The sequence below is a fragment of the Strigops habroptila genome, chromosome 4 (genome assembly GCF_004027225.2).
Source record: "Strigops habroptila isolate Jane chromosome 4, bStrHab1.2.pri, whole genome shotgun sequence".
NCBI classification, from domain to species: Eukaryota; Metazoa; Chordata; class Aves; order Psittaciformes; family Psittacidae; genus Strigops; species Strigops habroptila.
Window position 1 is genome coordinate 76382596 of NC_046358.1, and position 27985 is coordinate 76410580.

General features: G+C 40.3%; 1 protein-coding gene and 1 long non-coding RNA gene across 6 annotated transcripts in view; one reads left to right on the plus strand and one right to left on the minus strand.

The window, feature by feature from the left end:
* The window catches only part of ABCC1 (ATP binding cassette subfamily C member 1), a 54021-nt gene that overhangs the window by 19098 nt on the left and 6938 nt on the right, over positions 1-27985 (plus strand). For 3 of the 5 annotated variants that reach the window (XM_030483340.1, XM_030483338.1, XM_030483336.1), the window contains exons 6-26: positions 1035-1096; positions 2021-2152; positions 3179-3406; positions 4074-4251; positions 4966-5127; positions 5895-5987; positions 7260-7463; positions 9925-10071; positions 10449-10536; positions 11990-12059; positions 12973-13099; positions 14332-14508; positions 15538-15705; positions 16084-16261; positions 21312-21396; positions 22659-22797; positions 23716-23923; positions 24692-25002; positions 25838-26037; positions 26497-26623; positions 26981-27082. In XM_030483340.1, the coding sequence (XP_030339200.1) occupies positions 1035-1096; positions 2021-2152; positions 3179-3406; positions 4074-4251; positions 4966-5127; positions 5895-5987; positions 7260-7463; positions 9925-10071; positions 10449-10536; positions 11990-12059; positions 12973-13099; positions 14332-14508; positions 15538-15705; positions 16084-16261; positions 21312-21396; positions 22659-22797; positions 23716-23923; positions 24692-25002; positions 25838-26037; positions 26497-26623; positions 26981-27082 (3186 nt within the window). The remainder of the gene's footprint in view (positions 1-1034; positions 1097-2020; positions 2153-3178; positions 3407-4073; positions 4252-4965; positions 5128-5894; positions 5988-7259; positions 7464-9924; positions 10072-10448; positions 10537-11989; positions 12060-12972; positions 13100-14331; positions 14509-15537; positions 15706-16083; positions 16262-21311; positions 21397-22658; positions 22798-23715; positions 23924-24691; positions 25003-25837; positions 26038-26496; positions 26624-26980; positions 27083-27985) is intronic. The other 2 variants (XM_030483337.1, XM_030483339.1) reach the window with 2 other exon arrangements.
* LOC115606826 lies at positions 69-13824 on the minus strand. The gene is made up of 3 exons (XR_003991016.1): positions 13813-13824; positions 11192-11194; positions 69-211 (listed from the first exon to the last, which is right to left on the minus strand). It is a non-coding gene; the product is annotated as an uncharacterized LOC115606826 (long non-coding RNA).

The following is a 27985-nucleotide window of genomic DNA, read 5'->3' on the forward strand; positions in this document are numbered from 1 at the left end:
CATTGTTCCCTACAAAGTTGCACAAAATCTTGTCGTGTGCAGAAAAGGAAATTCAGGAGTCTGTTTCGTGTAGTATGTTTACAACACACTTCAATTATAGCTTAGTGGAGAAGGCACGTTACACAAACATGAGTTGAAAAATGCAAATCTTGGAAACTCTTAGCTCTGGCTTTTTTGATTGCAGTACTCTAATGATGTTTGGTGACTTCTGCTCCAATTATAGTTGATAAAAAGCTAGTGGTTTGTGTGCTGAAGGAGTGGCCAGTTTTAGCATCTTTATGTGCTGTTGAGAGCAGTGGAAGAGGGAGGAGAGAAATCTGCACTGGAATTCTGCAAGTGAATCACTTTTACTGCCTTTGAAATTCTTCCAGCCTTCCTCTCTGCTGTTTTAATCCAACCAGATTAGGAGAGGATGTTAACCTGAAGAGTAGTTAAAAGAGACAGCCATTAGTCTGGATATAGAATATGAGCTAGCTGTGTGCCTTTATGGCTACTGAAGTTTCTCATGCTTATTGATGAATGAAATGCAGGGGTTTAAAAGGGACTGTTTTGGGATGCTGTTATGGAGTTTACAATTTTTTTTCTTTCATTTGTGCATCTGTTCTGATGGAGTCACAACACTTAACTGCTAGAACAGTACAACTGAACTATTAATTTATGACTAACTGCCCATTTAACATTTATGCTGTCATATGGTAGCACACCTTGCATTGTTACTGGTAGGCACTGGTCATGACATATTGAGAGATTGCCTGGCCTGCACTGTCTTACCAGATTCCCTCAACTATTTGTTGCGTTGTTAATATGGGATACTGCTATTCCTGTGCCCCAGTGGTCTACTCTGCTGACAGCCCTGAAGCTGTGCTTGTGTTTTCTGAACAAGCTGTCAGTGGCATAAATGACAAGATTAGTAATGTGAAAATAAATACTATAAACAAAAGGAATTTCAAAAGTGTCTTTTCTGTTTGGTTTGTTTCTTTTGGCTCTGCATTGCTCACTTTGTATGTGGATTGATTTCTTTTCTTCTCCTTCAGAATCCATGTCCAGAGTTCAGTGCTTCTTTCCTCTCCAGAATCACTTTCTGGTGGATCACTGGGTAAGATCAAGATGATGCATAAAGCACCAGTTAGATGCCATTTTAGGAACCTGCTTTCGGAATTAAATTAGCAATACTCATGCAATAATGATTTTGGTTGTTTTGTAGATAAATTTTTTTTTTTCCTTTTTAATTTTATTAATCTTTTTTACTTCCTTTGTGGAGTCTTTGTAATTTAAGTTTTGCCAGTATGTATTTAGTATGTTTGCTGAAAGAATATAATGAAAATTCTTTGGGAAATATAAGAAGATAGAAATTATGTGCTCTATTTAGAAACTAGGGCATTCAAAACTGTTAGCTCCAATAGGTGTGGGTTCTGTTTATTTTTCATTAATTTAGCTTTAGTTATGCTGTATAATTTTATCACAGCACATGTTCGTGTGAGTTAAAACACAGAAACATGTAAAATAATAGTGGTATATAGTTGTGGTTGGTGCTTGGCCAGAGTTCCAACAGAAAGCTAGATGAAAGGCATTGCTTTGTAAAATTAAAGGCTAATAAAGATTTTGAAACTTTGTAAGCATGGGAATATTAATGGCCTGGCTGATTTTCAAATGAGATCACTGCATGCTTTCTTTTATTTTCCCTGAAATTTGAATCCAGTGGCATATCCTGGATCCTTAGATGTTTCGGTGTCTTAATTCTCAAAGTAAAGACAGGAGGTTGTATATTTTAGCATCTGCACCTCCGTTGCTACAGATGCTAACTCTTGAATGCATTTTTGTGAAGAGTTGGCTCCGTTTTGGGGCTAGGTGTAAGAACCACTGTCTTATGGTGCATACATATATGTGCATGTGTATATATATGTATATACATATATACGTATGTATATGTGTATATATGTGTGTGTATATATATACATGCACACGTAGACACGTATCTCTAGTGTTCTTAAATATATAGTGCTGATTCTTTCTAACACAGGTTGATGGTTCAGGGTTACCGGAGACCTTTGGAAGCCAAGGATTTGTGGTCGTTAAATAAAGAGGACAAATCAGATGAGGTAGTGCCAGGTTTGGCTAGAAACTGGACAAAAGAGTGGGCAAAGGCCAAGAGGTAAGTTCAGTTATCCTGGCTGATGGATCTTCCAAGATGTAGAGGTTCAAAAGCCCAAGTTACTCAGCCACTGCTTAGAGGTATTTGTCATCCGTTATCAAGCCATTTTTTGTAAGGCCCAAGTGGCAGCTCTGTATTTGTCCTTAGGTGCATACAGAACAGGAACTAAGTAGGGTGTCGTGTGTCATCTTTATGAAAAGCTGCATCAGGTTTCCATTAGTCTTCCATGATCTAAAGCTGATTATTGTTTCTTTTGATGTGTGTTTTTTTCCCTAGGGAGGGAATGTTTTTACACAGTCAAACTTCAGTCATAATTTAGGAGCTTGGGCTCCCTCTGTAGTTAGTGAAGCCACAGGAGGGCAGTTCAGGGTGTAAAAGTGAACTGCTTATTTCTTTCCTTTGTCTATATAGGGAGCCTGGGCATCTAAGCCAGATGACTAAAATTAGAAAGAGTGCATGCCTGCAGTTTCCATTTGACTTTCATCATAGTTTACTGCAGGAAATAGAAGTACCTTTTCATTGAAGGAAAATTGCTTGCTTGCTTACACAGTGTATTTTTACATACGGCTTGTCCTCAGAAGTTTGGAAGTACGTAGTCTGGCATAAGCCAGATGTATGTAATGAATGTGTTCAGTCCATTGGAGATGACTTGGAATAAATCTGACTGCAAGCTTTTAACTCCAGTGTACAGTGAGGCTTTGATTTTGAAGAAAGTTCAGCATGCTGGGTTCTGGAATAATAATGTCCTTTGCTCTTTAATACATGTTACAGCCATTATTCCCTCGGGCAGACCTATAGAAGAGATTCAGCAGGAACGTTACTTATCCCTGCAAAGAAGACTATTTGTGAATAGCCAGTTTGTATAGCTATGGTTGTATGATTAAAAAGATGTTTGATTGGCAGTAAAACACGGTTAAACTGTTAAGGAGTAAACAGCTTATAAAAATCTCATTTGTGTACTGTGCATTTTCCCAGTTGGCTTTATGCTTAAATAAAGGCTAAATTACATACCTTCTCTTATTTCAGGCAACCATTAAACATTGTATACTCACCGAAAAAGCAGCAAAAACCAAGCGACTCGAATGGTGATGTGACAGAAGAGGCTGAAGCTTTGATCATAAAACCATCTCAGAAGAGCTCTGAAGCATCTTTATTCAAGGTGTTATATAAAACCTTTGGACCATATTTTCTCATGAGCTTCCTGTTTAAAGCTGCACATGATCTCTTGATGTTTGCAGGCCCAGAAATTCTGAAGTAAGACCTATATACTTTATTATGGTATTAAAAATATGTGGACAGAATTTAAAACACACTGATGTTTGACTCACCAGGCTGCTTTGCCTTCAGCTGGTTCAATGGGGAAGAGTTTCATGCAAGCTAGAGATCATGCATGTGGGTGATTTTGGTCCACTGATTTTCAAAAATTATAACATCATATATCAAGTGTTTGACTTTTTATGTTCCTTTCCAACACTAGGAAGGCCAGGCAGGAACTTAGTCAACAACAGCGGGAGAGTTTATTTAATTCTAACCTGTAATGATTGTGGGATTACAAGTTGCAATATGTGAAGCAACAGAGAGCTAAGAGGGTAGGAGGAGTTGTACTGCTTGAAGGTGACAGATGTAGAACAACTGTAAGCAGTTGTATTTTAGCTGGAGGGAATATGAGATGTTTTAGTGTAGCTGCAAGAGAATGCTGCACATGTAAGGTATGTGATACTTCAGTTTGAAGTAGTACATTGTTAGAAGAAGAGTGATGTGTGCTACTATAAAACGTTTCTAAGAAGTTTGCTGAAATGTTTTATCTAAAGTTTGGTATTTTGGGTGCTTGCATGACCCATGTAATATTTGGCGTAATCTGAGGTTGTAACCCTGACATTTCATTTTCATATATCAAGAGAGCTAATCCCTCTCTCCACAGATTGCTGATCCGCTTCGTAAATAACAAGGCAGCCCCAGACTGGCAAGGCTACTTTTACACAGGGCTGCTGTTTGTTTGTGCCTGTCTTCAGACACTGATTCTTCACCAGTATTTTCATATTTGCTTTGTAACTGGAATGAGGCTTAAAACAGCTATTGTTGGTGTAATTTATCGAAAGGTAGGTGTTTCTTTAAATACACAATACCTCTTGGTGACTGTGCAAATGCATTACTTTAGTGTGAATAATTAAATTAGTTAGGAGACTGTTAGGCTGATTCCTAACTCTTAATAGAAATAAGAGAGTGTCTCATTTATAAATAAAAGCCTTTAAGGTAGAACAACTTTCTAATTTACTAGTTCAGGCACCTTCTTCCTGCTGCCAAACAAGAAACCTTGTCTTGTTTGGAGCAGGGATGTGAAACTGCTTCAGTTTTTGCAGAAATTAGGATGCATCTACATTTACAGCTTCATTTAGGATTTAGCAACAGTGCTACCTCATCTTGGAATAAGTTGGAACATTTTGGAAAGCTGTGGACTGATTGCTCTGTGTGAGAAAAATGTGTGATAAGAAGTGAAAGTTCTTACACTAAAAACCAAGCCAAGCAAACAATACCCCCAAGCAATAAAATCACCCATCAACCAGCCCTAACCCCAAAGACTGCTTGTTCTCTTTAATTCTGTATTACTTTTAAACCCAGCTGCTTGGTTCAAACTATACAACTTGCATTTTGTAAGATGTGCAGGTTAAACAGAATATGAAGCAGGAAGAGGATTGCTTATACTTCTAAAAATGAAGCTCTATAAAGCAGTTGAATTCTGTGAAGAAAATGCAAATGAGTCAAGTCTTCTTTCATGTTGCCTTAATTGTTTTTTATTTTTAATCTTCACCTAGGCACTTGTTATTACCAATTCTGCTAGAAAGACTTCTACTGTGGGTGAGATTGTGAATCTAATGTCTGTGGATGCCCAGAGATTCATGGATTTGGCTACCTATATAAACATGATTTGGTCTGCACCTTTCCAGGTGATATTAGCACTGTACTTACTGTGGCAGGTGAGTATTGCGTGTTGTTTATTGTTTTGCCTTTGGGCAACGTGATGCTGCTTCTGGTCATGACTACAGACAGCTCTTGTTCAGACTACTGGAGGGTTTACAGCAGTGTGCAAAAAATTCTGTTTGTTTAGAAGCCATTCAGTGCTGCTTTTGTCTCTGCTCAAGAAAGAAGGCGGGAGGTTCTTAATTTGCGTGCTGAGTGCATGTGGAAGAGTTCGCAGGTGCAGGCTACTATCTTTTGAGGGACTGCGGCATCTATCTCACTTTTCACTTGATTTAAAGAGAAGTGGTCTTGGTTCTGCACTCTGAGAGTTCCCATATGAGATGTTTGCTGTTTCTAGTCCAGGTAGGCACCAGGCTGACTTCCCAATTCTCACTATCAGTTGGAAAGGTAATGAAATTCCCCAAGAAGTTGGCCACTCCTTGCATGGATCTCTATTTTAGAAGAAGACACAAACCAGTGAAAATTGGAAAACATTAAATGATCTCTGGATTTGTGTATAGAGCTTTATATATATGGATAGATAGATCTGTATCTCAATATACTTCTCTATTTGAGGGCTATATTTGTGTTTGCTTCAAAACTCAAAGCACATAAACATCAACTCAAGCCCTTACTTGATCCTCTTTCCTCCATGCTGCTTTTGAAAAGTGAAGAAGAGGTTGAAAATCTATTTCAGAATGCTTTTCGGTAGCATGTACAGTGGTTTGACTTTAGATTTTTAAAAATGGGTCTGAATAAGTGTTTACAATAAAGTGCCTTTCAGAATTTAGGTCCTTCAGTGCTGGCGGGTGTGGCTGTCATGATCCTTCTGGTTCCAATAAATGCTGTGATGGCAATGAAGACAAAAACCTATCAGGTTAGAACCTTTATACATGTGTCAGAGTGCTTTTAAGAAACATGTTCTGTCCTTTTGGCTTGTTCCTGTGGTTTGTCCTTTTAATTTTTTTCCTTCCCTCTATTTATTCCTTAAAAAAAAGGGAAGGGAAAGAAAGGTCAGAGGTGCTGTGTACGCAGAAAAAAACACACACACGTATTTTTCAGCCTATCTGTACATAATGGTCTAAAAAATTTCCAGTAGTTAAGACCAGGGTAGCAGGTTAACCAGCTTCATGAAATACCTGATGATTGGATTGGAAATAGTTTAGTATTATCTCGTTGCCTAAGAACTAAAGTGCAAATGTAAACTACTTTCTGCCTAATGAACTTTAATGAGTGAAATATTCACATTTCCAGGATGGTTGTTGCAGTGGTAGGGGGTGTGGTTTGTTCACATCTGTCTTCTAGGAGAAGTCTTATTTGTTGGCTGTTCTTGATGCCTTGTTGATTTTAGTTAGAGGGGGTCAGTTTGTTACACATAAGTAAATGTAGACTCAAACTCTCATGTTTTTCTATTGCAAAAACTACTACCCCACCATGTGCTTTCAGGTACAGACTTCACTACTAACTGAATTTACTGAACATTCATCAAAATATACCACAGCATTTAGTTGCCACATGGAAGAAGTGTGGATATCAAGCCTGCCACAGCCACATTGCCACTAGTAACAGCTGTCTGGGGTAGCTGTACCAGTGCAGTCTACTGACTTTGCCTAGTGCTGAGTCAGAACATCATTTCAGCTTTACATTGCCCTCATTAAAATACTTTATGAAGACAGAAGTTTCATCTTATGGCTCAATAGAAAGCTTTTTGCCTTAGCACACCATCAGAAAGCCGTTAATAATGCTGAAAATGAAGCAAACTCAAGTTTGGTCTAAGGTTGGATGTGAACTGCACACTGCTGAAACTTGATTATAGTGGCTTATTTTTTAACTGCATTTTACCTAGGAAGAACCTGAGCCCCAGGGCTCCCTGATGAAAGGTTAAGCTCTTTTGAACCAGTGCCACAATTGTTTTGATCTTGGTTCGGATTTTTAGTTGCAGGAATCATTCTTTTAATTTGTTTAAAACATCTTGTTAATTCTGCGTGTTTGTTTGTTCAGATAGCATCTCAGATTTCCTGCTTGGGAAGCTAGTAAGCGTTTGATGATAATGAGGTAAATTTTGCCATTGCAAAATACGAAGCTCAGAACTTTGTGACTCTGCCAAGTATTGTGCTCTGCTAATTATTTTTTGCAATGTTGTTTTTAGGTGGCTCAAATGAAGAGCAAAGACAACAGAATTAAGCTGATGAATGAAATTCTCAATGGGATTAAAGTTCTGAAACTTTATGCTTGGGAATTAGCCTTCAGAGAGAAGGTATTAGAGATCAGACAGAAAGAACTCAAAGTCCTAAAAAAATCTGCTTACCTTGCTGCAATGGCAACGTTCACTTGGGTTTGTGCTCCTTTTTTGGTAAGTGAAACAAATCTAGAAGTCTGCCCTTATTTTTGGGATCATGCTTTCCGAGGCAATGCTTGAGAACTTGTTTCGGTTATGGATTTAATGAGCGGAAGAATCAAAATGCCCTCTGCAGCAATGAGAAACTGAACACTTGTGTCTCCACTTCTCTATGAGAAGGCACTACTGTTTTATTTGAAACTTAGCAACATCGTAGTTAGAATTACTCTAGAAGTTAATGGCTGAAGTATTTAAAACAATAAAAATCTCCTCTGCATCCCCCTCTATTTTTGGTGGTGTACTCGAGAAGATTACATGTACTGTCAGATTTAGAAGAGTTAACTAATGGGCACAGTACCCTCCAGGTGGTAGCTGTGGCTGAGAGTAAAACTTCCCTTATTTCAGTATCTTTGAGAGCAGCAGGTCCTTAGGTAGACTCCTTGATTGAGTGGGACACTGTGCACCAGGTGTACCTCTGGCCTGGGTTCTCCCAGCATTTGTTTAAGAACAATGTGGAGAAGTAAAGCCATTGCATACCCTGGGATTGCTTCAGATTCTCATTTGAAAAAAGATATTCTCGATATGTGAGGCATCCCCACTGTGTTTGTGGTTAGCTTACATTTATGCTAATTAAAGGGAGAGAAGGGTGAGATCACATCAAAATGTCTTCAGACCCTGTTGGAACAATGGGCCATTGCTTGTCTGAAGCAAACAAAAGGCATGACTACATTAGGATAAAATATGTGCCATTCCAGTTGAAGGTGTCTAAGTGTACTTTCCAGTCTCAGATTCCTTCCCAATAAACATTTTTAGTGTTTACATTATCTTTAGGGCATGATGAAAGGCAGAAGCAGCAGTGCCCTGGATAGGAAACATCAGCTGCATTCTTAAGTGAATGCTTTTCTAAAATAAGTCTGAGATGGTTTTAATATAAATACATTATTAAATGAAGTTTCTAAATAAAACTCTGCAGGGGGACTCCTTAATGCTATTCTGTGGAGTCTGAGAAGACAAATTTGCCTAATGAGTAGCTCTGTTCCAGCACATGTTGTGAATGTGTAGGTATGGTTCTACACCTTTGGGTATTTGCCACTGGGGTACAGCCCCAAGTGCAAGGCTGCTGTTTAACATCCCGTTTCTTGGATTTTTTTTCTTTTGTATGTGTTCTTCTGAACTTCTGATTAAAGAATTATTGCAGGTGCCTACTTTGACATGCAAAACTTTTATTTCCTCTACTCCTTCTGTTTCCTGTGGCCAGGGCTCTGTAAAACATTTCTTAATAACGGTACCAGGAAACCATTCTGCAGTGCCTCCCCTACTGTTATGTGTCCTGATAAGGGTGTGTTTCAGACTAGTTGCTGGTAACACAAGAGTGCAGGCATGCTGCTTGTGAGGTTGTTCTTTGGACCCTGTCTTGTTTTTGGTCTCTGTGGGAGAGCTCTCTCCCTGGGATATGGTTGTCCAAACTAAGGATTGTACAAACAAGCTACTGTACCAGGCACAGCGGAGTCAGATGCTGTAAGAAGAACAATACATGTCCTCACAGCAGTCATATTTTTAACAGAAATACTAATGTCTTCATGGATGCTGGGCTTGGAAGAGGCTGTTCCTTAGGCATTTGAGCTAATTGTTTCAAGTCTTGCGGGAGGGGGAATGCTAAAGGTTAGCCTACCTTCATTTCTTGTTTTAAGTGGCAGTTGGTGGGAAAGACTTGCTGGATCTTGTGTTATACTGGGGTATGAGTGTTGTTACCATGGAAGAAAACACTGTGAGGGGAATAGATCTGAAGGTGAACATTTGGTTTTACTTTATTTAGTTTAGTTTTGCTATAATTTAATCAATACATTTTTAATAAGTAAATAAGTATACGGATTTTTTTAAGATTATCTTTATTCCTTATGCTTGATGTTAACAATGTTTCAGTGTAATTTTCTTGTTCAGCATGGATCTTAAGCTTTTCTGTTGTGAACCATTGAGGTACTATAAAGCTTCATCTTTGTAACGCAGTAGTGTTTCAAGTTTCTTGGTAAACAAACTGTCCATTAAAAGTGGGCTGTATTTGAAAGTCTAGGTTTGTGGTATTTTTTACAAAATATAAAATGGGTTAACGTTGGAGTATTTATAACTTTTTTGTCTATATATGTTATTGATCCACTATCTGGTACCATGGGGAGTGCCTCAAAGCTGAAAGAGCAGCAAGGAAGACTAGTGATCATGCCTCTCCTTCCCTTCTCCTGCCTTTGTGGTTTCACACTTGCTGTATGAAGAAAGTGAGCACTTGACACCTTTCCAAGAGGAGCCATCAATTTCTTTTTACAACAATAGATTTAAATCAAATGTTTGTTTTGCAGAAAGTGTTACCAGGAACAAGGAAGTTACTAGAACATTACTCTTTGATTCCAGTTGTCAGACTGTGTGACTCCCGAGTTAGTGGCTTTAAAGTTACCCTAACCGTATTCATTACACTTTGTTTCAGGTTGCCTTGTCCACCTTTGCTGTGTATGTCACAATAGACAAGAACAACATCCTGGATGCTCAGAAGGCATTTGTTTCCCTAGCCTTATTCAACATCCTCAGGTTTCCACTCAACATGCTTCCTATGGTTATCAGCAGCATAGTAGAAGTAAGACTCTAGTCATTAATGGGTGTTTCTGTGCAGAAGTAGCTGCTGGGTGGAAAGATTACATTCCTGTGCTTAAAAGAATGTCCACTGGTGAAATTCAGCCAGTTCAGAAAGGGATCTTTGCATTTCCTGTGTGCTAAGTGCTGTGCAAGCAAAATTATCAATCTCAGTTATGGTGGATGGGTGTTCCTGAAATCAACCATATTTCGTGTGTTTGGGAAGTGCAAGTTTGGTCACTATCCAAGAAACTGTGCAGTGGATTCAAGGAGGGGTTAGAAGTGCATAATAATGATGTAATACATATGCGGTGCAAAACAGCAAGCTCTTAAATATAACGAGCAGAGCGTAAGATAGTTTTACATCCCTTTCCCATGCAGGCCAGCGTCTCCTTGAAGCGCCTTAGGGTGTTCCTGTCTCATGAAGAGTTAGATCCAGACAGCATAATTAGGGGTCCCATGACAGCAGGTGAGTTTCTTTTCCTGTTGAAAATCAGTGTATGCAGGTTTTAGGTGGCTTTGCAGTGTTTCTTTTGCTTTCTGTAACAGATTTACTGCATTTTGGTGTATTTCACTGATAAATTTTAGCCAGAAAGGAGAGAAGGGAGTTTGTAAAATGAAAATATATGAAAAATTTCTAATGCCTTCTCAGGTATTTCTTTCATCTCTCCAACTCCTTTGTCCAAACCACAGAATGGTTACATCCAGACACAGATGGGCACTTTAAAAATTACCTGTTAGACTGCTTTCAGTGTAGTCATTTGAACTTTGTAGGCAGTTAACTGAATGATTAATGCTGTGCCAAACCCCAATGTTTTGAAGAGTAATCATGTAATGCTTTAGCACTCTTGAAGTAGAAAAGATTAAGTCCCAGTTAGGCGAATGCCTCTGCTTTCGGTTCTGTGCGGAGTGTCACTCCTAGTGTCACTTCCACTAGTATCCAGTGTTGCTGGTCCAGTTACATAGAGCCATTTAGGAGACAGATAAGCATGAAGGCAGATATACTGAAAAACTAATGCCTTTTTCTTGCAAAACAAAATGTAAGTCAGTAATTTTTAAATGTTGTTTTTCTTATATCCTTTTTACAAAGATGGTGAAATCCCACTTGCTCCCTCTCATGCGACTAGCTGAACTCTGTATCATTTGGAACTAGATGACTTCTAGGGTTCCTCCCAACCCAAATCATTCTATGATTTAAGTCACTTGGCTTTATGATAAGCAGCTTCCTTTTGGGAATATCCCTTCCCCTTTCTCAGCTGATAACTATGAATACATTGCTCACAAATCCTTAGTGTATGGGGTTTTTTCTGTCCAATAATGGGTGGCACTTATATGCTAATGTACATATTTATCTAGGCGAAGTATTCATTGCATACTGGTTGAATTAGGAGTGGTATATTTTGAGTTGTTGCTATAAAAATCTGCAGATGCCAGCACCATGCAACATTTCACTGAACAGTGTTTTTGGTTATTTTATTTGGTAGTTTGAAATTTTTCTTTTTTTTCCCCTGTCATTCTTGTATTAACTTGGCTTCACCCTTAGAATTGGCAGTTTAGCTGATGCTTCCAATGAAGCACAAGTCAAATGGAGGCTGCTTGTTTCCTGAATTGACTTTGCATGTTGCAGTGGAGTTGCTGAATAAAGGAGGGTACAGCTGAGTAAGTCAGGATCTTTGTGTAGCTGACATTCATGCATCTCCTGGTTACTGAAGAAGTGTAACCTCAGAACCTCTGCTGTCTTGATAAATTCAGTAAAAGCAGAACACAAGCTTTTGCTAAGCAGTGGGTTGTTGTTTTGCTGGAAAAGTAGCTTTATACCTCTTCCTCTCTGTGGTTGGATTATCTTCTGTGGCACGTTCCAAAGCATGCAATTCAGCTGCTTGCAGTGGCACTTTTATAAATATGAATTTTCTTTTTCTCAGCTGAAGGATGCATTGTTGTAAAGAATGCAACGTTTAGCTGGTCCAAAAATGATCCTCCTTTACTGAACAGGTAAGAATTAGTACTTTTTATTCAGTCCATAGTCTTGCTGCATCATAAAGGATTGGTATTTGAATTATAAAATCTATATGCAGAAGAGTTTGTTGCCGTAGAGGAACAGGAGAACAAATAATGTCTGTTCTATATATATATATATTATTTTTTTTAAACCAGGGGTTTCATGAACTAGAGGAATTTACAAAGTATATTATATGTGTGGAATGCATAAAGGGGAGTAGCAATGGGTGTAATGGGAGGCGAGAAAGCATCAGAGATTACAAGCTCTTGCTGTGTGCTGCAGATGGAATGAACTCCATCTAGAGGAAGCAGCCAGATTAGCTCCTTGTAATTATCCCTGGTCTCTTCTGTTTGCGCTGTGTCCTCAGAGTCTTCCTTTTAAGATTTTATTCTCGCTGAACTGTAGCCATTCTTAATTCCCGTGCTGGAGGAGACTAGTTAACAGCCTTGCATGTGGTATGACTAACAAAGAAACTGGGGTGATGCAGCTACAAGCTGTGTCTTCCCTGTGCCCTGTCCCCTTCTTTAATTTTGGCTGCTTTTTATTGGGCCTTAAATTGCATATTCTTTGGGACAAGGATACTATTTGGGAAGCATCCATTGGTATTTGGATGAGAGAGAAATATTGGACAGGTGCTGTCACAGTGGTCTGTGGTTTGTTTTTTTCTACACACTCCCCTCCCCCTTTGATTAATTACATATTAAAATGCTATGTCCTAAGAAGAGGGCCCCTTGGTGCTTTCTGAATGAGAGGTTTGCGTTTTCATATAGTCAAAGTTTCTATGCTATGTCAGCATTTGCAGTGGATGTTCTGATTGCACCTGGGTTTATATGGTCTGATCAGTGGACTGTTTAACTACTGGGATGTGCCAGTAAGCAAAGCTGAATTATGTGCACTTTATTTCAGCATTAATTTCACTGTTCCTGAAGGCTCCTTGGTAGCTGTTGTCGGTCAGGTTGGCTGTGGAAAGTCTTCGCTGCTGTCTGCATTACTGGGGGAGATGGACAAAAAGGAAGGCTATGTGGTTGTCAAGGTATGATGTGTCTGAAGAACTGTTCAGCTATTTGTGGGTATTGCCAGAGGGATTCTAGATTTCCCAGTGGTCTGAAGAGGGTAAGAGACAGCCTCTCAAATAAATGCAGTTTTAGCCTGATTTCCTGGCAAGCCATGTGTATGCCTTAGCCTGCACTCTGTGTGATTGCCTGTTAAGCCTTGACCCAACAACTTCTAAATCTGTTGGTTTCAGTTTTAGCCAAATAGACAGAATGAAGGAAGTCTCAAAGGTAAGCATTCTGGTCTGGTGAGTCTTGCTGGCAGGCAGGAATGAGGTGGAAAGACCCTATTAGGAGTCCTCCTCCTATTAGAAGTCCTATATGAACCAACAGTATTGGTTCATACCTTCTTAGACACCAGAGAACTACAAGGAGAGAGGGTATACCCAGTTACCCAAACATGGGAAAAGCTGCTGTTGTAATTTGTACTTTCTTAAACATCAGAGTTGCGCAGAGCTAACAGATGAAAAATGACCTGTAAGTAAGTAAATAAGTAAAAAATCATTGGTTTAGATTTTTCTGCTGCTGTAATGTGTGGAAAGGGAATTATTTTTGGAACAAAACAAGTATGTTGCATTTAATAAAATGCACATGTGGTCACCTCCAAAATTATTCTGGAAAAATAAAAGCATGTGAGATCTGAATCACTGATTATTTGTGCAGGAAGAGAAGGCAGAACTAATACTCAAAATACATTGAAATACCTCAGTCTCCTCCTTTGAAGTGACTTACGTGAAAACTACTTCCCCTTCTTTCTGCAGAAGTCTCTTGGCAGGGATGCATTTGTTAAACACTTGCATTCCAGATTAACTTGTTTTATGCAGAACATAATTTATAACTTTATGAAAGAACTAATGACTTTTCACATTCAATAACTGTGCAGGCATTCTCTAAACAAATGTTTCCTTCAAGTTTACATTAGAGAATCATATTTTATTTGAAGTTTTCTTTTACCAGCATACTTTCTGTGTTTTTTACTTTCTACAGTTTTCTACCAACATACTTTGTTACATTCAGTTATATAGAGTTTTATAAAAATAACATTTTGGAGGAGGTGGTAGCCCAACAACTACTTGGCGAAGTTTTGAAATGACCATAGGCAGTTTGTGAGGTGGTTAGCACTGCCTGCCTCACAAAGCTCTGCTGTGCTTTGACTTTGTGTGCAGACTTTTAGTCTAAGGTACTAAATAAGGAACTTTTATTTTTCTTGCAGGGCTCAGTAGCCTACGTTCCTCAGCAAGCCTGGGTCCAAAATGCAACTCTGCAAGATAACATTATCTTTGGAAGGGAGATGAATGAGAGCAGGTACAAGCGTGTGATTGAGGCTTGTGCACTGCTGCCTGATATAGAGATTCTTCCTGCAGGAGACAAAACAGAAATAGGAGAAAAGGTATTTAAATACCCACTCTACCATATCACTGCTATTGCTTGTACTTAAGGCTGTATGACTTCTATTCTACTTTATCTTTAAAGTTGTATTGAATTTAAAACATTCAGAGTAGAAATCCTCTAGAATAAGAGGCAAATTTGAGTAGTATGTTTTCCTTGTCTTTAAGCCTCAAAGGGGAGGACACCCCCCTCCCCCATTACAAATGCAAAAGCATCTTGCAATGACAATTTTTTATTATCTCTTAAGTTGCCATGGTCGTAGAGCACAAAAATGTATGGAAACAGGAGGAGGAGAATCTTCTGAATGCTGTAACTTCGTTTAAAACAAACACCCCCACCCTCCCAAACCTCCAAAACAAAACTTAAAACCAGCTACCACACAAAACTGGCCCTTAGTTGCGAAAACATGTTAGGTGTGGGATTTAGAAACTTGCATGGATGTTGTAGTGCTCTGCTATGGAAGCAGGACTAGTCATCCCCTAGCCACATAGCTAGCAGGCTATGGGTATGTAACCTGCGTAGTATTCTGCTGGGCTGATGTTCTGCAGAAGACAGGGGTATATGCTTTGCCTGCTGACTAGTTATAGGAGGGGTATAGCTGCCAACTGACAGCCCCAGATTCAGTAAAGGTTGCAGCTTTATCTTCCTTATTGCTCAGTAGGCCAACCAAATTGTAGAGTGTGAACAGAGTTTGTTAAATGAGAGGCAGCGCTGCAGAAATACAGCTGAGAAGTAGCCTCTGAATGTACAGAGTAGGTAGGTTGGTCTGGGTTAATTGCTTTGTAAGACTAGCAACCACTTGACTAGCCCCTTACTGACAGTGAGAACTGAATAGATGTGCTTCTTTCCAAGAGGATTTTGACTGTGATTGCTTTTGCTGTTGTGGTGAAATTATTTGCGATGGACATCTGTTTCATACAATGATGAAATTTTGCTAATTTGCATAAAGCACCTGTGACTTTATGCACAAACTGGCAAGACATCTCTTTCCAGCTGTGAGTAAAGGGATCATATTTTCTTGTTTCCCCAGGGTGTGAATTTGTCTGGAGGACAGAAGCAGCGAGTCAGTCTTGCTCGGGCAGTTTACTGTAATGCAGATGTTTGTTTATTTGATGATCCTTTATCAGCTGTTGACGCTCATGTTGGGAAACATATTTTTGAAAATGTTATTGGACCAAAAGGAATCCTGAAAAATAAAGTATGTCATAATGAGATACTTGTCTCTAGAGAATGATCTGTTTTTCTTTTCTGAGTTTAAAAGATTCCAAGTTTGTCAAGTTGCATATTCAAACTTGTCTCAAATGTCTGAGAAATGAAAGCATCCTTCTGAGATTTTAGAGGACTGTTATAAAACACATGAGTTTTTATAATGAAATGTGCTCTGGTTTCTGTAATTCACAGTTCTCTAATAGAAAAATCAAGACAAGGACAGTATTTTTTCTTAAAAATGCTACATGCCTGTCCACAGTTCTTACTGTATCACACCCAGAATTCAAGCAGTATGAGCAGTAGTTCCACCGTTGTATTTACTAATCTGAGATGTTAGAAAAACCTTTGGTTTTCTTTTGCTATTTAGACCCGGGTTTTGGTAACCCATGCGATCAACTATCTGCCTCAAATGGACACGATTCTGGTAATGTCTGATGGAGAAATCTCTGAGATGGGCTCCTACCAGGAGCTGCTGAAGCAAGATCGGGCTTTTGCCGAGTTTCTTCGTACATATGCTAACGCTGAACAAAGCATGGAGAACAGCGGTAAGCTTACAAATAAATTTTCTTGGGATAAGGTGATGTGCGACATGTTAAGGGAGTCATGTTAATGGAAAAACATCAGCAGTGGAAGTAAGGTTAAAAGAAATTACTATTTCTTGTGATATACGTAAAGGTGCTTATTTCTTGAGGGCATTGGAAGTTGAGATTAAATGCACATTATTTCTTAAAAATCAGCAAAATGTGAAGCAGATCTATAGTAAAATTGCTTTCACTTAAAGCATGATGCAGATGGTTGTGAGATCAAGTAAAGGCCAGCAGGGGTTTATACACCCTTCTTGTGCTTATTAGGATATGTCTTCTCTATGCAGATAGTTCAGTTGGGGATGGGGAGGAGGAAGCAGCAGCTCATTTTTCTAACAGATACTCGACTCCTGCTTCTGCTTTACAAAACAGCTGTAGAGCTGCACTGATACAGGAATGTACTTTAGATATTTCAGCTGTAGATGGTCGTGTTGGATTTTAAAAAGGAAACTTAGTCTCTTGCCTCCATCCTGTTTTCTTCAGTGGTTTGCTTGTGGTGACTTTCTGATACTCCCTCATATGCTCATGCTGAAAAGTATGAGGGGTGCTTTCACTTTGCTTGAGGGTTAAGTTGTTGCCATGTGCTTGAGGCCTCATTGGTAGCAAATGCCTGTTGTTGACTGCTGGAGAGCAGGCTCTCCAGAACAAGGAAGGGATTGAGATCACTAAATATTAAAAAATCACAGGTTCTTGAGTAAACACAGAGTAATCTCTGATGGGAGTCAGCCTGAGCTAGCTGGAAAGGATGTGCACACGTATGTTGAAAGGGAGGCTTCCTTATGTCTGAAGTCTTAAGATGGAGCAGAATAGAAAATTCTAGATTGGAGCTTTCTCACTGGAATACATTCTGCTTCTTCAAGAGTGGGAAAGCCTCTACTCCTACCCAGCCTCTGAGGTTTGGCTGCAAGTCTGCTTCCCATTGCCTCCCAGGCCTTCTCTCCCATTGAGGGTTACCTGCTGTCAGTGTGCTGTACTGCCTCCCTTCCCATCCTCAGCTTCATGCGATTTCTTCTGAGTGGGGAAAAACGCCCCACTCAAGAAAGCTGCCCCCATGCGAGTCTGCAGGATGGCTCAGAGGAGATGTGTGAGCTCCCTCTTCCTCTTGAGCATCCTACTTGACGCACAAGGCAGCGACAAGAGTGGCAGCAGTAGCTGCTCAGCCACAGGGAGTGCAATGCGCAGTGCTGCTGCTTTCAGCTGTGGGTACATGAAATGGATGTCCTACTGCGTCTGTGGCGTGTAATCTTCTCCAAAGTAACTGGAACTACTTGTAAAATAACCTCCCAGGTTGTATACAAAGCATCCGAATTCAGTTTGCTTTTAGCGGTTGTTCCGTTCTCTGGCATTTAGTGTGGCTGATTTGCTGATGCCAGTACTACTCCTGCCTGTGCAGATTGGTCTGGAGTCATGGACGTGCCCTTGACCCCTGTGAGTGCGTGTCTTTTTTGGTGTCATCCTATGTCCCCATCTGGATGTGTCCTGTGTTCCCCCTTCCTCCGTCCCCACCCTGTAACTGTTCCTGTAATACCTCTTGGTCTAGAGGTAGCAAATAGTTACTTTAAGATCACCTTTCTTATGACTCTTTTCCCTTGTCTCTCATACAAACTAATGCAGCAGATTTCATTTTTGTTTTAACGTGTTGAGGGGGTTGGGGTTTTGCTGTTTTTTTCCGAATGGTTTCAGCAGAAACTTTGGTTTGTCCTTTGAAAGCTTAGAGCTGTATTCAATGTTTGTGGGGAGTAAGAGTGGCTCCATAGAATTGAAACTGCATCATAAGGTTGAAATACTTTTTAACTGTCTGGACTGTACAGTTTGGTTCAACTATCTACATATCTTGAAAGGAATTGTCTTGATGTGTCACTGGTAGCTATTCAGTTTGAATGTCTTTTGGTTTGGGTTTTTTTTTTCTTAGATTTTGTGGACTTAGCTCCCCAAATGCCAGCTCTTCTCCCATACAAAGTAGAAGGGTGCTGTCTGGAAAAGCTAGTATGGTACAGGAGTAAGATCTGCAGGGCCTTGCTTGGCCTCTATAAGTTGCTTCCCAATTGCAGCAGCAAGGAAAAAAAAATATTTATTTTTCAAGTGCTGAATTTGAAAGGAAGACAGCTTCCTGGCTTTGTACCTAGTGTGTATTTCATTATAAAAATGAATTTGGTGTTATGAGCTGGGATTTCATATCTGTAAGGAAAAGCATTGTGCTTCATGATCAACACGGTCTCCCAGTATAGCCCGGCATGCCTCTATTTTGTGGCTGTGCTTCTTTGTAACAGCATGAGCTGAATAAGTTTAATAGCAATGTTGGATAGTTAAGATAGCTTGTATGATGCCTGTAGGGATGGTTGGGTGCTTCTTTCTGACTCCTTGGAAGGCAAGAGTTAAGCATTGAATGTGCTGGCTCTTCTCCAAATGTTGTGGTAATTCAGGAAACACCTGTCTGTGTCAGGAAATAATCTGACTTTCTCTTAAATTCTTTTTATTTCTAGCAAAACTCGACTCTCTCTCTCATAAAGTAAAAGCTATTTGCAGCCTCTGCCCCAAATGGTAGAAACAAATATTCACTCAAGATGAGGTGCTGTTAGGGTATCAAGATGCTTGGAAGGGTGCAGTATCTCACTGTTTCATAAACTGTCTACTTAGGATGATGACTGGGGACTACAGAGTAGATAGGATTAAGTAAACCTGTACTACTACAGCTCTCCTCTAAGAATAGCAGAGCTGCGGGAGGAGAGATACAGCCATGTGGACAAAAGTTGCCATGAAACGATGCTTTGCATCTTCAATGTTAAGCTCAGAGACTTGAATGAAGTCTCTTTGTCACTACTGGGGAAAATGCATATGGTAGTTCCCTGTACACGGTGAGGTTTTTCTGTGATTGTCAGTATGAGGCCACTTGAGAGTCACTTTTTTTGATTCTCTCTTCATTAGTGCATATCTTGAAAGAAAGGAAGTTTCTTGATCATTCACTGGGAGCTGTCTGATTTGGATTTTTTCTTTTTCCTCAAGGTTGTCTTTTTTGGCTGTATATGAGGCTTGGGATTAAAAAGAAGTCCATTTCAGCAAATTTGATCCTGCCTTGGGCATTTGTGGTTTTGTGGTTTAGGTTGTGCTACTTGGATGTGTTTGTGTTTGTAAAGATTGAAAATGGCTGAGTGTGTTCTGGAAAAAGTTAATTACATATACTTTTAGATTCAGATCCTTCATTAGAAGGAACAGTTGAACCTCTGGAAACAGGTAACTTGCTTTTTTGCCATGTGACTTTGTATTAGTGCTTGCATTGGAGTAATATGAGTAGCTGCAGTTCATTTACAAGTGATTGAGTTGTTACTAGAAGAATTTTGTCTGCACCTTAGAAGGTAACTGCTTGGTTTGCATGGTGCTTGTTTCTGTGATTCTGCAACAGTTGATGTGTCAGCTTGTAATTCGATCAGCAGGAATTCTTTATCTCAAACACTTCCATGAGGAAGCTTTAGATAAATTTTAAAGATGCATGCTGGACTTAAGACTGTAGTGAGTGTACCCAAAGAGGCATCATTCGGGACTGAGCCCCAAAGGTCTTTTTTGTTCTCGTGTTTTCTGTACTTTGCAGCTGTTCCCTTTCAGAATTTCTAGACACATTTTTCAACAGCTCTCATTCAGTGAGCTTGTTCCCTATGTGCACATGCCAGATGTACTATGGCATTTTTCATTTTCAAAAGTTAAATGCAGTATAAGCAGGAAGGATATCTTTGTAGCCTATGACATGAAATCAAATTTAAGAGCTGTTAGGGGAGGATGGTTTATTTGTGGTATTACTTTCTTCATGTGGGTTTAGAACTTCAGTGATTCTCTTGAGCAATATGAGGCTGGAATGCTTGCTGATTTTCAGAAGGGAGCCTTTAAAAATAAATGCTGTCCAGTGCTTAAAATAACCAGTAGTCCCATATTGGTTTCCTCTTATCCATATAAATAAGAACTGAGTCATTCAACTTTTCACTACTTCACATTTTTTGCCTTTTTTCTTCTTCTAGATCACACTGAAGAGTTTAACTTTGGGTGTTTAGAGTAATAAACCAATATTCAGTTTGCAGACACAGGAGGGAACAGCTTTATGTTCAAGCAGTCCACACTTAATGTACTTATGAACTGTTTTTTTTATACATATATATTTTGCTTTAGTATAAAACCATGAAACCTTCAGACTGCAGATCGACACAAATGTTCGTGCATATCTTTTGAATAGATGCAGGTGGGGCTTTCTGTTTGCATAAATTATGCATAGATCCTTTAAAATGCAAAGTTCTTTTTGCTACAGATTCTGGATTGACTTTCATACCTGAAAATAGAGTTCCGTTCACCTGACAGCTAATTCTTTAGGAGTCAATCATTTGGTTTATATTAGGAAAATGGTAACATAAGTTGAACATTGAAGTTTTACTCGTGGCACTGTATTACACTGAATTAAGTTGCTCAGAGAAAGCTTAATATTTCGAGCTAACAGGTTCTGTGAAGTGTTTTAGAGAATTGTCTCGTGTGCTGCATCTTGTTGCAAATGGGATGGTGTGGGATAACAAGACTAAAATTAATAGTACATGCCTGCTGTTATTGCAGCTTTTTCGTTTACTAGAACATCTCATTGAGTTCTAAGATGAAAATAATTTATAGTTAACTGTGTAAAAGGTGTGGTTTGAAGACGAGTGGTTGAAGTGGGTGTCCCCATCAGCCCCTTTCCCCTGAATGAATCGTAATGTGACTTGGTGTTGTATGCTTTAACGTAAGTCCTCACAATTACATTACATGATCATTACTGACCTACATTTGATAGAAAAATAAATGTTCCCTAATAACAACTAATCCTGTTGGAGATGGAACTAAACTGATTTGTTCACCTGGTCGGTTATCTGTTGGTATCTGTAAATATTTGTGTTCCCTGGTTTCTTGGCACATTAGGACCACACCTGGTATTTAGGATTGAAATTAAACCTTTGTATTTCACTGCCTCACTGTGTCCTTGTTTACGCTTTCATCCCTCCAGATACAAATAGTCCATCTGGAAAGGAAGGAAAGCCGGTAGAAAATGGAATCCTTGTGAATGAAGCCCCTGGAAAGTTGATGCATAGGTGTGTAGTCTGTCTGTCTGTCTCTCTTCCATCCCTTTTCCATCCTGTTACTCAGCTGTGGACAAACAGTAATTTGGTGTTTATAGTGTTTGTTAGAGAAAAATATATCATGCTAGATCCAGCAGCCTGAGACAGTCAAGGCTTCTGCTGCTCCATGGCTCCAGGTCCAACAGTAGGAAGGATGAAGGTGTACTACCATCAGACATGTGCATGTAGAGTATACTATGCACATGGCCACCCACACAGATCAGGGACACTTAGAGCATCCCTGAAACACAGCACCAAATGGCCTCATCCTGTTCCCATCTCTGGCTGAGCAGGATGGAGGTTCACTAGTGAGAATATATTATATGTGTATGTACACATTGGATCCCTCCAGTAGATGGGCTTAGATGCTCAGTCTGCCCAGTAGCTGCCCCTAGATCCCAGTCTTCCCAGTTGCTCATACCTGGCTATATGAGCTTCTGAGGCTGGAGCCACGCTCCAGTTGTTGGTACAAATTGTTGTGCATTTGTGTCTGCACACATAGCACTCTCATGCTGTTCTTTCCATTTGAAGAAACTATTGTGTTATAACGAACTGGGGGTTTTCTTGCATAAAAGGGAGAGTATCGCACTGGCTAGTCCAGCTTTTGTATGCTTTCCTGAGGCTTTTTCTGCATTTGATTGCTGTCAGATGGGATAAAGTGCCAAGCAGGCCTTTAGTCTGACCTAATACAGCTGCTGTTATGCTTGAGAGAGGCTAAAGGCAATCACTCTGATTATACCTTCCCCCAATCATCTCATAGTCTATGAGATAGCCTTATTCTTACGGCACTTTAGAGATCCTGTATTTCTGGAAGCTAATGAGTGCCTGGCAGTAAAATTGCCCGTTTTGATGCCAGTGCGGGTACCCTTTTTGCACTTCAGTGGCTGCAGTGTGTATATGATTATAGGGTTTGTAAAGGCTGATGTTGGTGATTACCAGGCGTTTCTCTTTCTGAAGTTTGATTACACAACCAAGACTTTGACTGGGTAGCCTGTTACTCATATCTGAAGGTGGGCACTTGGGAGCTGAATGCTGTCAGGGAGGATTAGGAGTGCACTGTTTGGGGAGGAGGGAAGCACTAATAACCACTGATGACGGCTGGTTAGGAGATTGATTATGACCATCGTAATGTAAGACACTGAGGTGGAGCCATGGACTGTTCAAGTCTATTTATGAAGTAAACACATACCTGGCCTGTATCATGCCAAGACTGAAAAACACATGTCTTCAAACAGGCAACTCAGTAACTCTTCAACATACAGCCGGGACACCGGGAAGTCACAGCACCACAGCAGCACAGCAGAGCTGCAGAAGCCACTGGCTGAAAAGAATTCCTGGAAACTGACGGAGGCTGACACAGCGAAGACAGGGAGGGTAAGGTCTCCTATTCCCACTTCCTGCACCCTCTTTCAGTTTCAGAAAAATCCACAGGGTTCAGGAAAAAATAGCTTCTGAAGCCCATGTAACTGGCGTGAGAAAGGGCTGAGTGTATTCTTGGACTTGCTGCCTGTTGTATAGTACTTCATGAAAGTGTTGCTGTGTCCTCTGCTCCTGAAGCTGAGCCCCAGGTTTGCCCACAGAAAGAGTGCTGACACCAAACCTTTTGTTTAAGATGACAGGCTTGACCGCATCAAAGTTTAAAAGGACTGAAAACCTTGCAACTGTTTCTTGGAGAGAGGTTGTGACAAATGAGGTGACCTAATGAAATGTGCCCTTCAGTGTAAGGAGCTGGAATTGAATCAGATGAATTTAAGCCAAGTTTCCACTGGAGACACAAGTATCGAATCCCAGGATACCCAGGGCTCTCTGAGAAACCTGAGAGTGAGGTTCCTGGGAAAATGGCAGTTACACCTCCTAGCAATGTTGCTTGAATCCTCTGGTTAAAGATAGATCATAGGATAGGAGCCATGTGAGCAAGGGTCTAATTAAAGGCCATATAATCTTGTGGTAAAAAGAGAGCGCCAAAACCTGGAACTCCTTAGTGAAGTTTCTGGCTCTGCCACTGATACTCTGTGTTATTTCAGGCAGCTCTATCCCTACTCTTCCCTTTCCCGTGGAAGACAAGGGAAAGATGATGTGTGCCTGCCCTGAAGGGATGTTGGGTTTGGCATGTCTCCATAGAATGCTTTGCAGCATTTGTTCCCAAGCAGTGGCTCTCTAGAGTGCAGCTGTTGTGTTTTTATGGCCTGATGCAGGGATACTGACTTTAAATAGGTGTTGAAGAAGGGAAAACGGCTGGTTTTGAAACCTGATCTGCAAAATGAATATTTCTTTTTTTCCTTCTGTCTTCAGGTAAAGGCAACAGTGTACTGGGACTATATGAAAGCAATTGGACTCTTCATCTCTTTCTTGAGCATTTTCCTCTTTATGTGTAATCATATAGCATCCCTGGCTTCCAATTACTGGCTGAGTTTATGGACAGATGATCCTGTTATCAATGGGACACAGCACTACACAAATGTCAGACTGGGAGTGTATGGAGCACTGGGAATTTCTCAAGGTTTGCTTGTTCTTACCTATTTTAAGTAGCTGGTTCAGAATGTTTCTAATGCTCTTGGTGACCTTGTATCCTGAGAACTGCAGCAGCAGTTTGCTAAGGATTTGAGTGTGGTTTTTCATAGAAAGCTGAAAAACTTGGAATTAAAACAAACAAGGCAAGCAAACCAACCTGTAAAATCATTCAGGTAGTGAATATGATTTTCTTTCATTTGTACAAAAGGAGAACAAAAGTGGTTTGCAGGGGCTGATGAGCAGCAGTTGGTGACAAAATGTCTGACCTGAGAAATGGCTCCTTGGCCTGTCAACAAACTGTGCTAGCCTGGTTTGCAGGGACAGTTTGTCACTGGAGGCCATGGCTACGTTACCTCCTTGCAGACGCAACCTGGCTGAGCTGCTCAGGCTGGTGTTTCATCTGACCACTTGTGGGTCTATCTATGGCACCACGGCAAGTCCAGCTCAGCAGCTTTTCGTTATGTGTCTTTGTGGTCAAAGTTTGTTTGCCATTAAACCTAATACTCCAGCTACCCTACTTCAGAACTGCCATAAAAATCCTGCAATAAAAACTAAATACCACATTAAAATTCAGTGGGTTTACTCAAGGAAAGCACTCAAATGTTACACAAAATTTTTTAATGAGAGAAATGCAATGATTTCACCATTTTTTTTCTTTTTGTCATACTATACACGTGCTAATGGTAAATGATGGCAAAATGAGGAAGATGTTTTGTGTGAGAGGTTGAAGCAGTTAAAAACAAGTCTTCTTTTCTAGGTATTGCTGTGTTTGGCTACTCAATGGTTGTGTCAGTAGGGGGAATATTTGCTTCACGACACCTGCACCTTAACCTGCTGCACAACGTACTCAGGTCTCCAATGAGTTTCTTTGAACGTACACCCAGTGGAAATCTGGTGAACCGTTTCTCTAAGGAGCTAGATACCATTGACTCTGCCATTCCACCAATCATCAAGATGTTCATGGGTTCAACATTTAATGTGATAGGGGCTTGTATCATCATTCTGCTGGCCACACCTATAGCTGCTGTCATTATTCCACCTCTGGGACTTGTCTACTTGTTTGTGCAGGTAAGGAGTCCCTGGGGGCACTGGGACCAGCAGTCACTCACCCTTGGTTATTTAAGGCAGTTCTTACTCTTCACTAGTGTTTGACTTGAGTCATGCTTGGCTGACTGTACTTTGCATGGTTTACTGATTAGCTGATGTTAGCAGAGCGTTTTCATCCATTATCAACTGTAGAATGGCTTCTGTGCAGAAAGTTATCCTTTAATACCTAAGCAAACTTTATAAAAACGCCATTAGATTTTTGGGCAAATTTCGCATAGCTTGTTGCTCAGAGCCCAAATACGGAAAACCTATGAGCTTTTCTAAAACTTCCAGACAAAAGGGTAACCTTTAGAGGGGAACGTATGCATTGCTGGTGTGCCTGTTTTTTCAGAATATTGTTTACAGGGCAAGAGAAACGATGGCAGCCTTTCCTGTCTTGTGTAGGCAGGGTGTGCTTGCTTCACTCTTGCTTTACTCTTAGAAGTCTAGTAGAGCCAGATAGGAGAGAAGAAGCTGGATTTTGGCTTAGACTCATGAATTAGTGAATCTCTTATGCTCCATTAGTAAACCTCAAAGGTGGTGATGTGTGTTTTCTACTGTTGAACTAAGCTTGCAGAGAAGAGAAAGAGGAGAAAATGGCCATCTCATGAGATAGTTTGATTAGCAGTTGTTTAAAGACCACAGCGTGTATGTAATGGTCTTTTAGGCCCAAAAGTGTTGGAGAGGGCATGTATTCCCATGTGAAAGTTGAATCCTCTAACTAACAGCCCAAACAGCAGGAGACTCCCTTATGATTCCCTTTGTATTTTCAGACGCAGTCTGGATGTAACCATAATTCTCATACTCTGATTTGCAGAGGTTTTATGTGGCCACTTCTCGCCAGCTCAAACGTCTTGAGTCCGTCAGTCGTTCTCCTGTGTATTCTCACTTCAATGAGACCCTCCTGGGAGTCAGCGTCATTCGAGCCTTTGAGGAGCAGAAACGTTTTATAAAGCAGAATGACAAGAAAGTGGATGAAAATCAGAAAGCTTATTATCCAAGCATTGTTGCAAACAGGTAACAGTGGGGTTGAAATACTGAAAGGCAGTTATATAGGGAGGACATCAATCACAGCTCTCAGCATATTTGTCCAGGATAGGGGAGCCTGTGTAGATATATATTTCACAGATGTTTTGCTTAAACTCCTATGATGGAATTAAGATCTTCTGAATTTCTTTTCTTTCTGAGGGTTCCTGACTTTGATTAATTGACCCCAATGTTAACTACAAGTGCTTTCTGAACTAAGACAGGAATTTATGCACATGAAAGGTTTGTTAATTTTGGATGCCTCTAGGTTTGCATGCTGCTGGAGCAGAACCTCAGATATCTCTCAGTTCCTGTGTCACTGGTGGTATGCAGATGCCATATTATTAATCTTTTCAAAACCAAGATGTGACAGAACACTGGTTGACCATGTTTCTAATTACTCTCTTGGTGAATTACCAAAAAGATGCATTACAGTTTTCTGTCTTGCAGGTGGCTGGCTGTCCGACTGGAGTACGTGGGGAACTGTATTGTCCTCTTTGCAGCATTGTTTGCAGTGATGGCACGCAACAAACTCAGTGCAGGACTGGTTGGCCTCTCAGTGTCCTACTCACTACAGGTGATTTTACCTTAATTAAAAAAAAAGGCTCTGAATTGTAAGACTGCATCATAAAGTCGGAACCTTGCTATGGCTTTAGAGGGAACATAGGAAGAGAATAACTACAAGTAGCATGTAGAAAGATGATGGGAAGTTCCTTCTGTGCCTTGCCTATGTGAGGGGATGTGGCAAAGACAACTGATCCCCTGCATATTAAAAGCATCTGGACTTTCCTACTGTCCAGCACTGATTAGCCAAGAGCTTGTCTATGTTTATGCATTCCATGAACTTGCAGTGCTTTGGTTGTTCTGTATTCTTTATTTATTGCAGGGAACTTACTTAGTGTAAACTGCTTCTGGACTTCTTTTCTTCTTGCAGATTACAGCATACTTGAACTGGCTAGTTCGCATGTCGTCTGAGCTGGAAACCAACATTGTTGCTGTTGAAAGGGTCAAAGAATATGCTGAAATGGAGAAAGAGGTACATTGAGTTGTCCACCACACCTGTAGAAGTCTGCTCTGTTCTGAGTTCTCAAGCTTGGCTGAACAGGGTTGGAGCTGTCGTCTGAGCTGAGGGATAGGGTAGAGCTTAGTGCTGTCAGTGCCCTCCCTCTAGAGACAGTCTAGATCTTAGTCGGTAGTTCCTGTGACTGCTTTTGAAGTGTATCCACTGATACTTACACGTTATTTAGCAAATATGCTGGTCTGCCCTGGGCTAAGCAGTAGAGCTGTACAAATGTTTTGATTTCCTATGTCCTTAAACATTATTTTTTTAATTTGTATTTTTCTTTTTTGCTCTCAGTGTGGAGAGTAAAGAGGCTTTACTTGTTTTGTTGAGATTCAAATTGCCTGACAACTCATTTTATCTGCAATTGGCTACAGAACGGAGTTCCCCATGGCTTCTATTTGCCTTGCCTGTCACTTGAACCTGAACTTGCAGCCAAAACTTACGAGGACCCTTCCTAAATTTTTTTTTCAGGTTCAGTGTTTATACAGTTAAAAGCCTTTTGGCACTGGTAGTGAATTCAGTGGGGTAGGTTCTCTCCTCTCCCACCTCTGTGGGAGGCTGAGGCAGCAGCTGTTTACTTTACCAGCTTGTTAATCTTCTGGTGCTTATGCCTCAGATAAACTGCTTCTAGTCGTATGTCTGGCTTCCCCAGTGGTTTACTTAGTGTGATGGGGGTGTACAATTAGGTTATTTGAATACGTGCTGCCTGTATGATTCTGCCTTTTATAAAAGGAAAGTTTAATTAGCAAGTGGGACTTGTGATAGCAAAGCCCTTGGCTGTATATGCCATTTCATCTGCCTTGAGGCAGCTCTTTCCTTCTTTTCCCATCATCATCGCAGTTCCATTTGCAAATTACACACTTATACTGAGCCCAT